Source organism: Microcebus murinus, chromosome 5 (assembly GCF_040939455.1).
Source record: "Microcebus murinus isolate Inina chromosome 5, M.murinus_Inina_mat1.0, whole genome shotgun sequence".
In the NCBI taxonomy this organism is placed as follows: Eukaryota; Metazoa; Chordata; class Mammalia; order Primates; family Cheirogaleidae; genus Microcebus; species Microcebus murinus.
The window spans coordinates 18,234,873-18,246,257 of NC_134108.1; the positions used below are offsets into that span (position 1 = coordinate 18,234,873).

The following is an 11,385-nucleotide window of genomic DNA, read 5'->3' on the forward strand; positions in this document are numbered from 1 at the left end:
CAAAGAAAAAATAAGAATGCTAGGCAGGTGCATACAAATACATGACACCTAATACCAGCCTAGGACAGACAGGCACCATAAAGATTCCGTGAGCTAGGATCTGTATAGGTCCTCAGAGTTAACATTAATAAGATGAACTGTATATTTATGTTGTTTTCACTTTTTGAAGCCACTTTGTGTCTCATTTTATCTGATTAAAGTTCTTAGTTGTTGGAGTGGGCAGATACAAACTAGGGAAACATCTCTGTCTATCTCTCTTCACTCTCTCTCTCTCTCCCTCCCTCCTTATTGGGACCAGGCAGATGAGACCTTAACTGGAAGTCTTTTGCGACATGCCTCTTTCTTAAGGAAGCTACAACCTTTCTAGCAGCTCCAGTGGGCTATTGAAGGGGGAGGCGGGGCAGGGAGATTCACCCAGGGGAGCCAGAAGTGCAGCCCTGCATCCAAGCAAGAAAACCAGGGGCCCTGGGAAACGAAGTGGGGAAATGGGTCAAGACCGACAAGGGGGAGGAAAGGGAGCGAGCACCTCCAGGGGCTCGTTTCCCAGGGAGGGTAGAGAAGCTGTGAGGAGGCCGCTAAACTCCTGCCCTGGCAGTTTGCCACCCAAGGGGCTAGGCCAAGGCAGGGCCCGGCAGACAGAGGTCTCTTACTCTCTAGATTTATCCGATCCGTGCGCCGAGTTGATACGGTGCACCTCTTTCTTTTTGCTTTGTTTGGAGGTCATGGCAGAGGCCGACCCAACGCGGCTGAGCTCTGAGCGTGGAGCGTCTGGGCGTCGCGGGCTCCGAGTCCGCGTTGCCAGGAGACCGTTGCGGCGCAGGCGGGGGTGGAGCGTCTGGGTGCTGAGGGCTCCGCGTCTGCGTTGCCTGGAGACCTAGGGCTCAGGCAGGGGCGGCTCCCGTGAGGGGTGGTGGGGTGTAGGGGTGTGACGGACTAGGAGGTGATGGGGGGTTGGGGAGTGATGGGGGGAGGGGAAAGATGGGGGAGGGGTGAATGGATGGGGGAGGGAGTGGTTGGGGGAGGGGCGCGATCTGGGGATGCAGGCTGTTGCCAGTGGGGACAGGAGCACCTAGAGAGCTCAGGTCACCACATATCGGCGGAAATCTTGAAGATGGTGTCTTGGGAGGATTCCAGGCAGGGGGCATGGATTTGACGGTAGGATTGATGGGCAGCCCCGATGCATTGGTGTTCATCTGTCAGGCTGACTTTGCCTAGCTTTGTCCTTAGGAACCATAGACATATGCTGACTGACTCTTTATTGGATGTCAGCTTTGAATATGGCTATTACACAAGTCCCACCCCAGGTCTTCTCTTGGCTGAACAGAGTAAGTTCCTTCAACAATTACTAAGGACACACTGAATTTACCAATGGCTCTAAAGCCTTGGGTTCAGAAATGAAGATAACGGGTGTAGGGGAAACCCTGAAGGGAAGGCGAGATCACCACACCCTTAGTCACTGAAGGTTAGATGACAATGATGTCTGTGATAACACAAGTAGTGTGCATTGGTTGTTTATATGAAAGAATAAATCCAAGTCACAGAATCCAGTGGCCCTTGACAGACTCACTAGAAAAGGCACTGGAACCAGAGCCCACACAGAGCCAAGGAAACTAAGAGCTGTTAGGGTTCAAGCTTAAAGCCCAGTGACCAGTGGTGGTATTGCTTAGTTATTCTTGCCTTGGGCTAGGGCTAGGTCTTTCCTTTGAGCCTCAGTTACTCATTTGTAAATAGGAGGTGCTAACACCTAACTCACAGTTCTGTATTGAGAATAAATAACATGTATGTAACATGTTTAGTACACCTCGAAAGCACAACAAATAGGGACCACTCTCAGAGATGACAGCCCACTTGCCTTCAAGGAGCAGATAGACAAGAAGAATCGACGAAGGCGGCCAGCTAAATATAGAGTAGTGGATTCTATGCTTAGCTAAAAAATACTTAGAGTGGGAAAACTTTTAGATTCATCAAAACAAAACAAAATATTATGCTGGTTCTATATAACCTTTCTTCAGAGAGGTTTAACACACAGCCCTGAAGTTTAGGACCCCTGCTACTAGTTGGTCTCTCCCATGAGCCTAGAAATAATTAAGCATCTTTAAATAAAAGAAATACTGTCTGTTCCTGGAACTGGGCACATGCTCACAGAGTCCCACCTGTGCAGGGGAGAAGGTGCTGTCTGCAAAGCAAACCCTTCAACTTCTCTGAAACTGAATGTCCAATCCTCTCCATTCAGCATAACTTATATTTTGTCAGACCATCACAATCTTATTTATTGGAAGTTACATAGATGACAATCAGACTATAACATCATTGTATTTCTATATGGAAAAGAAAGAAATTCAAAGTCAGCAGTGTCAATGTTATGACTGCAAGAGTGCCCTACCAACATCTCCTATTATATAAAGACAGCGATAATATCTTGAGATGTCTTTGTTTATCCCAGGATTGGAACTTCCAGAGGACTCTCCAGAATGAAGTAGAGAACTATGTGAGAAAATATTGTTTAAAACCAAATATTATCAGAGTAATCAAATACATTGCCATAAGCATATACAAAGACTCTTGGGTAAAAATAACATAAGTTTGAGCAGCCGACCCCATAGACATCTTGAGCAAGGGCTATCCCTCCAGCCATTGTTAATGGCTGCAAGATGCGAAGACAATTACAGAAGAAAAACCTTAGAAATCAAAATATCTATATCCCATTCATATTTTATAGATTAAGAATCCCAGGCCAAGAGAAGCAAAATGCCAAAAGTTGCAGGGCTACTTATTGATAGTATTTGGACTAAAGACATCAAAGTCAAGAATGCCAGTTTAAGCTAAATAGATCACTACTCCATTTAAAGCCTACTTTCTAAATACCCATTAATTTAGGATTAAATAAGAGGGTTGTCATCAGAATAGAATGAGATAATCATAAAAAAATTGTGGACAGGTATAAATTGCCTATTAATCCTTAGTCCAATGTTCTTTCTCCTTTATTATATTAAGAATGCAGCATGCATAAGTGACATTTCTTTCTGGAGCTAAAGTTCTGGTTTGGCTGTGATTATAACAGGCAAATATATTCTTAATAAAGCTTAAGATGATATTTTTATATGCCAGTGCAAAGAGGACAATTGGTCCTACAGCTGTTTTTTTTTCTTATTTTAACCCATATTCCTATAATCATGGTTAATATCACTTTAGAATAAAAACATTAGCTGTGATTTATTGACTGCCTATTACATGCAAACTTAAATTGAAATACTGACTGTTGATAGTTGAGTAATCACGAGTAAGTTATTTAACTTCCATTTCCTTTATTTGTGAAAAGGGAAGAATAATATTTCAAATGTGTGTGCTTGACACATCCTAAGCACTTAAAGAATGATAGCTCATGCTGTTATTTCAACAGGTAAAGAAACCGAAATGCAGAGACAAAATGGGACTTGCCTGACACGGAGCAGGTGGTGGGTGGCAGAGGAAGATTGGCCAATCCACAGCCTGTATCCTCTCCAATACTCCAGGGGAACTATCCATGCTGTGATCTTCCAGATGACTGTGCTGGGCCTAAGTTTAGGGATCTCCAAACTCTATTGTTGTTGGATAACTTGCAAAGACTGAGAAACAGGGCTTATATTTTATTAGAGCTACCCAGAGTAGAGCCTCTCTCCAGTCTACACTTCCTTTTTTGGGAAGAGATAGCTGGCTTCAGGCAGCAGTAGCTCCAGCTCCACAGGGAAGTGGTTAGAAATACCCACTTCCCCAAGTTAGCAGAAACAGAACAGGCAGAAGTCTATCTGCTTGGGGACCTGCCTACATGAGGAAGTGAGCTGCGGCAACCACTTCTCCCTCCACCACTGGAAGTCCTGAGTGACTGGAACCCGGTTGGGGCAGGTGGGAGGTGGCCGGTGGGGAGGTTAGAAGGGCAGCATTTTGGTTTCTTAAAGCCATAATTGCAGGCAGCTTCAGACGCTTGATTCCACTGCCACGGAGAATTATATAGAGGGTGCTGTTCAGCCACCTCTTTACAATTAGGTCAATTATAAAGTTGCTTGGAATTTAACCCACCCCATGACAAAGTGTGAATTCTACATGTTCTGTGTAAGGTTAATCTTAACTGTCATTTCAAGTTCTATTCTTTTCACGTTTCCATGGAAATTAATATCCTTCTCCTTTATTTTCCACAGAGCTTTATTTGTTTATCTTTTAAAATTCCTATAATTTCTGCCTTACTGTTTTCATTACTTGTGTCCTGGCCCCTTGGTTAAATTGAGTTAGCAACTGCTCAGGCAGGATTCACACCCCTGCAATACAGTGCTAGATCCATGCTCTTTCTAACCACATTATCCTGTGTCTGACACTCTCCATGATCACAACCCTATGAGGTGCTGCAATCTGCCCGTTTTATGGAGAAGCAAAGTGAACTTTAGAAAGGCACAGTAACTTGCCCAAAGTCCAAAGCACAGAGGGAGTGGAGCCAGAATATGAACATGAGAATTTGGCTTCAGAGTGCAGGCTACAGAGCTCTCTGCTACGCTGCCACCTGCAAACAGATCGCTCACATATTTACTATACAGTATTGAAAGGAGTATGTAAAGCAAAGCTTAGATTCGGTTGTGTCCCCTAATATTCAGTCTCTACACTTGTTATGGAGGATTTGGATCCTGTAGATACAAAACTGGCTGACCCACCTCATTTTTCTAGGTAAACTTTAACTCAGAGTCTTTAATGGCCTTGGAAAAAAATTTCTGAATAGAAGTTATTTAAAAATGGGGGATAAGGAGATAAAATATTAGTTGAAAAACAATATCCATTTTGATAAGCTGCTTAAAGAAGTAGAAATAGCTTTCCTGACTGCAACAAAACACCTCATCGGGATGCAAACTAACTGCCTTTGGACAATGTTGCAATCATCTCCCGCATCAGATGTGGTGATACTGTTCCAGGTCCCCTTTCTGGACAGAGGCACTCACTCCCTTCCAGCCCCCCACCCCTCGCCACCAGAGGAAGCTGCCTCACCGGACCCAACGTGACCCCCTTGCCCTGAGAGTTACCTGCCTCACACTCCTGTGTGTCAGGAAGGGGATATAATTGGGACAACTCCGAAAGGTGATTCTGTCTCCGGAATTTCCCATATGGTCAGTGAAAACGTCTGATACAACAACACCGCAGTTTAGCTTCTCCTTCTGCCCAATCCTGCTTCCCTTATAGATATTATCACCGACAACACTTGCTAATAAATGTAATGCATGCAGATCTCAGAGTGTCTGAGCCTGATAGTGCCAGAGTCTGGTTCCTGGGAACTAGCTTAGAAGAGTTCTAAGAGTATTAGGGATGATCCCAGGAAGCAGACTGTAAAATAGGATTTGGGAAGACTCTCCCTACCAAACAAGATGAAGTAACAAGGATTGAATTGACCTTTTTGAATGAAATAACTAATAAACTGAATAGAGTATATGAAGACATTGACCAACGGGTAATGAAAGGCAGTAATCCCAGAGAGGTGGAAAAAAAGAAAAGTGAGCCTTTTAATTGTCCCAGCTTACTGCTAGTTCTTGGCATGGTGGTGGTGGTGGGGGACCCCAGGCAGGGCCTGATGGTGTCTCTGGGGAGATATCTGCAGAGACAGACCTGAGGCCCAGGGAGGGTGGGCAGGTAGAGCTCAGAAAGCAGAGTGCCAGGGAGGAGAAGCTACACAGAGCCGAGCATGGAGAAGACGGAGCTGCACAGAGAAGAGATCTTTAGAGCAGGCCGTTGGTACTCATCCAAGTGCTGACATTACCTGCATGTGAGGAAATTCTCTGAGGCCAGTGAAAGAACCACCTGAAAGGATTAGAAGAACCGACTTCCAACGAAGGGTTGGGGGTGGTGCCTGTTCCCACCAGCCTGACTGAAAAACACCCATAATTCACAGAGTATGGGCAGAGTATGGGGTAGGGTACTCAGATGAGTTTTGCACTAGGGAGTGGTAAAAAGTTCACTCTAGACTAAATGTTCCATTGGGCCCAACTAACAGACCTTTTTAAAAAGCAGGACCTAAAATTCTCAAACTTTTCCAAATAACTTAACAGCATCATAGAAAAAAAAAATCTTAAGAATATTTATAGGAATACAAAAATATCCAACACCTAACACGGTAAAATTCACAATGACTGGTATCCAATAAAAATTACCAGGTGTAAAAAGAAGCAGTAAAATATGTCCCATTAAAAGGAGGAAAAAAAAAAAAAACAATTGAAAATAACCAAAAAAATGTGGATGATGGAATTAGGAGACAGGACGTTAAAGCATTTATTATAACTGAACTCCATATGTTTTAAGAAGCTAGAATAAAGAATGAATATACTAAATCCATCTTAGGAACATCTAAAAGTGCAAATTACCATGTCTATATGGAAAAATACACTGTATGGCTTTAACAGCAATTAGATAGTGCAGAAGAACAGATTAGTCCATTTGAAGACATAGCAATAGAAACGATCCAAAGTGAAACACAGAGAAAAAAAGACTGTTGAAAAAATGAATAAAGCATCAGGATACTATGGAACAACTTCACACTGTCTGATATGTGTGTAGTTGGAGTCCCTGAATGGCAGGGCTGAGGTAGGGGGTGGAGCAGTGAATATAGAAAAAATTATATCGAAAAATAATGGTTGAAAATTTTTCAAATTTCATAGACCCCAGAAACTCAATAAACCCTAAGCCCAATAAACAAGATCAGTTACATCCAGGGACATCATAATCAAATTGATTAAAACCACAGTTAAAGAGAACACCTTAAATTGGGTCAGCTTTGGAGTTGACCAGCGTGTAATGAATCTCTCACTGATACAGGATTGCAATGCAACAATTAAACTTTGACCTGTGGTAAATTAAGACAGGATATTAGTGGAAGAGAATGCACCAACAGGTATAACATCTTAGGCCTATGAGAGGTTCCAGGTGATAGTAATTATAAGGACCAAGAAACTGGATGGCTGTTGTCATCTTAAAAATATGAGATTAGTTATAATAACTGTTCTCATGTCTTTATTAATTGTAACCTCTGTGTCATTTCTGGATCAGTTTTAGTTATTTATTTATTTTTCCTCCTAATTGGATGCATTTTCCTCATTTGCTACATGTTTATTAGCTACAAGACATTGTGAATTTTACCTTGTTCATTGCTGGAGATATCTATTATGAATACAATTTTTTTTCCCCTTTTTTAACTTTACTAGTGTTTATCTGAAGGCTTAGTTTATCTGGATATTTAATTCTATGAAGTGCGGATTTCTAAAAAGATGACTAAGATTTGGTTTTTGTCCCTGAAGAACTCATAGTCTTGTGGGTTATGAACGCACAAGAAACTAGAATCGTTATTTACAAAATGATGCAGTGAATTCTATAGGGTAACTGTCAATCAAGTAACTGTGCCCCAAGTAAAAACATCCAAGTGGTCAGATAGCACATTATGACTGGACAGAAATCTCTAACTGAGATCAAGATATGTGGGCACAAGACAGATACAGGGTGAGAGGGTGGAAGTGACAATTCAGATCTGCATCATGGAGCAGCCCTGGGTGACTTGCTGCAGCAAGAAATTCTGGATAGTGAGACGTGACATTTGGAGGGGCCTGGCAAGTGGGAAAAAGCAGGTCAAAGAACACCAGGATAAATGTCCACATTTTCTCACTTGGGTAAAGAAATATCACCAAATTAAATTAAAAGACTCTATATAGGCAGGATAGTGTGAGTTTATTTGCATTTAGACTTGGATTTCAGCCTAGCTCCATCATATTCTAGATTTATGATGTTAGGCAAGCTATTTAGGCTCTCTGAACCTCATGTTACACATCTAAAATATGGTTATAAGCTTCATTCTTCATCTGATTATTGTGATGATCGATCAATATGCGTATGTTAAACAAAAATGATGCAACACAAAACTTAGCACAACCATTCTCCCATGAGGCACCATTACTTGGTCTATATGAAGATTCTAAAATAACTTGGCAAAAATGGAAATAGCAAAGAAGCGACTAACACAATTTTGTGTTGTGATGATCTACAAGCATTTCAAAGAATTCCAAAAACTTTTGGGAGGATAAAAATTAATTTGAAGTATAATTTTAGAACATGAAACTTAAAAAGAAAAAATAAAGTATCATGATTATAAGAAGACATGCTATATTGCATACCTTGTTAACATAGTTAGAAGCTATTCCCTCTTTTGACTTAATTGCTGGTAATTCTTTGCATTTAAGAAGCTTATTCAGTTTTATACACAGTTATATCTCATTATCTTACGCATGCTATTTATACAAAATATTTAACATTTTAAAAATATATTCTAGGGTTTAAAAATGCTGACAAAATTAATCAGGAGTATGGAGCAGGAGAACACTTTTATTATAAAATTGTTAATTTTGAAAATAAAAAAGTATAAAGACAAGTAAAAAATCTCTCATTCCAACTTCTAGAAATAACCACTGATAACATTTTGATGTATAAAGTCTCCCCATCATATATATACAATCATTTTATAAAATTAAGATTTGATCCTTTTCATTTAACTATGTTACTAATACATTTTTTTTTAAGACACAGAGTTTCACTATGTTGCCCAGGCTGGTCTCGAACTTCTGAACTCAAATGATCCTCCCCCTCAGCCTACCAAGAAGATGGGACTACAGGTGCACATCACCATGTTGCTAATATTTATCCAGGTCATTTAATGATTTTCCAGATCATCAATTTTAGTAGCTGTGTAGTAAGCCATCACATGCATGTACTTAACTATTGTCCTCTTGTTGGGCTTTTAGGTTATTTCCTATGTTTAACTAATGTGAATGGCAGGCTGATGAAATACAATTACATATTAATGAGACAGATTAACGAGACCAGGGAATGGGAGGCCTGGACGCTGTTCCCAGCTCCGAGTGGTTTTGTATAAGTCTTTTCATGTCTCCAAGTTCTAGTCCCCTCATTTAGAAAATTGTCTGGTGGACCATATGAAGTTCCAGATCTCTGGGAGCACTAACGAATAGACACCAGTACTTCCATGATTAAAGAAAACTTTAGTTGGGAGAGTCTTTAGTAGGGTACTGCAGAGGGGATCTCTGAACAACTGGAAGGTAGCATGAGGACTTATGTATGCATGATGAGCTGTTTGCAGAACTCAAACAGCAAGAAGTGGCAGAGGCCTGGAAAAAGAAGTGGAAAGGCATCAAAGTACCTCTGATTCTGCCAGCCCACCTCCTTTGAGAGCTAAGAAGGACTGACAGCCGATCCTGTCATCCCTCTGGATTCCAGGCATGTGTTGGTCATTCAAAGGATGAGGCTTACAAATGTGATTGGGCATTTTACACTGTTGGCATTTATGCTATTTTCAGCTTCACAAGTTTTTTAAGAAAAAAAAATTAAAAATTAACATTAATTTAAAGGCAACTCATTTAAAACAAGTTTGCTTTATCAAGGAGTAATTTGAAAAGAAAACAAGGCTAAAGTTAAAGGCTAGAAGAGGAAGAAGAGCATTGGATAATGAGAGGTTTTTCAATAACCATGTATTTATAGAACATCTGCTATTTAAAGGTCTAGTTCCAGAGAATGGAGAGTTATAGGAAGGGTAAAAAACAGACAAAAATTTAGCCCTTGTGAACTTACATTCTAGTAGAGGGAGACAGATATAACACAAAATCAATATATTATGTTGTTATAGTACTTCAAATGGTGATAACTGCTAAGCATAAAAAAGGAAGTAGGGACAAGGAAACAAGAAATGAGGAGGACACTGGGGAGGAAATTGCTGTTTTGCATCAAGGGCACAGAAACGGCCACTCTGATGATGTGACATTTGAGGAAAGACCTGAAGTGTGTAAGAAAGCAGGCCACCCAGACCTCTGGGGGTCAGAGCATTCTAGGCAAGGCCAGTAGCAAGTGAAGCTTTTGAGGTCAAAGAGGATATGTGGTGTTTTCCATGCCTCCATGAGTAGAACAAACAGAGCAAGGAGAAAAGTAGTAAAAGATGAATTTAGAAGGGTGGCAGGTCCTACAGGCCCCTATCAGGAACATGGCATTTATTCTCAATCAGATCAAAGCAATTAGAGGATTTGGGGCAAAGAAGTGTCATGATCTGCCTTAGGCTTTAAAATGATCTTTTTGGACGCTTCATTCGAAATAGACATAGGTGGGTACCCAGGGTAAGTAGGGCAAAAGCTAGGGAAATCAAGTTCAAATGCTACTATATTTGTAATTCAGAGAACTAAATGTTGGCTACACTTGGATAAAAGTATAGGAGAATAAGAACTGGTCTGATTCTTGGTTTATTTTGAAGGTATAGCCAGCTGGTAGAATTTGCTGATATATTGGATATGGGGTGTGAAATAAAAGAGGAATCGAAGTGACAGCGAGATTTTGGTCTGAGCAACTGAAAGACTGGAACTGAGATCTACTGAAATGAGAAAGACTTTGAGAGTGTAGGCTTTGACAGAAAATGAGGAGCTTAGATTCAAACATGTTAGTTTTGAGATGCCAGTTAGAAAACCAAGGAGAGATCTCATGGAGGTAGTTGGATGTATGAGTCTGGATTTCAGGGGATGGATGGGTTTGGGCTGTGGATGGAAATATGGAGATCATCATCATAAATTAAATTCCCTAAGTAACCTCACTTATCCCATAAAATATACTTTTAATTTTGCAAGAACCTTAAAAAACTCAAGTCAGAAAATTATTAATAAGGATTTATGCTCATTCTCCATGCAAGTAAAGCCCCTTTGATTGTTATTTTTAAATCAATACATGTTGCTTACATGAAATTCCACTTTAGAACAATGTCTTTTATTGCTTTAGATGATTACTCTAGCTTATTAAAAAACATTGCTCTAATATTCTCCCTCTACACAGAGCAACTGTCAACTTAAATAAAACTTGTGCTAGAAAGGAGGAAGGTTTCACAAGCAATTATTGGATTTTAGACTTATGACCTTATTTAATCTAGGACCTCATTATAGAGAAAGAGAAAACAAAATAGAAGTTCAAAAGGTAAAGTGACCTGCCCAAAGTCATGCAACTAGTGTATTTATTAATTACTTAATACAACAAATACTGAGTCCTATGTTCTGGGTGGTGTTCTAAATGTTAGAGATAAAGCAGTTAATAAAGACTGTCACATGGAATTTATAAGCCCTTTAAAAGGGGCACGTAGAAAACAAAAAAACATGCAAATGTACAGTACGACAAATAATTGGTGTCACAAAGAAAAATCAATCAGGATAGAGATAGGGTGATAATTTATTGTCCAAATTGAGACCTTTTATAGAATAAAAGAACTGAAAACTAGATGGGATGTCAGGTCAGCATGCATAAGCTGGGACATCCTAGACAAACTTAGATGTAAGGTCACCTAGATAAGTTGGA

The 11,385-nt window shown here is 40.3% G+C and overlaps 1 protein-coding gene across 3 annotated transcripts in view; it reads right to left on the reverse strand.

The window, feature by feature from the left end:
- Nucleotides 1-805, reverse strand: part of ADGB (androglobin) — a 146,568-nt gene extending 145,763 nt beyond the window's left edge. For all 3 annotated transcript variants that reach the window (XM_012752190.2, XM_076002881.1, XM_076002882.1), the window contains exon 1: nt 651-805. In XM_012752190.2, coding sequence (XP_012607644.2) covers nt 651-724 — 74 coding nt within the window. In that variant the 5' untranslated portion in view covers nt 725-805. The remainder of the gene's footprint in view (nt 1-650) is intronic.
- Between the last annotated feature and the right edge of the window lie 10,580 nt (nt 806-11,385).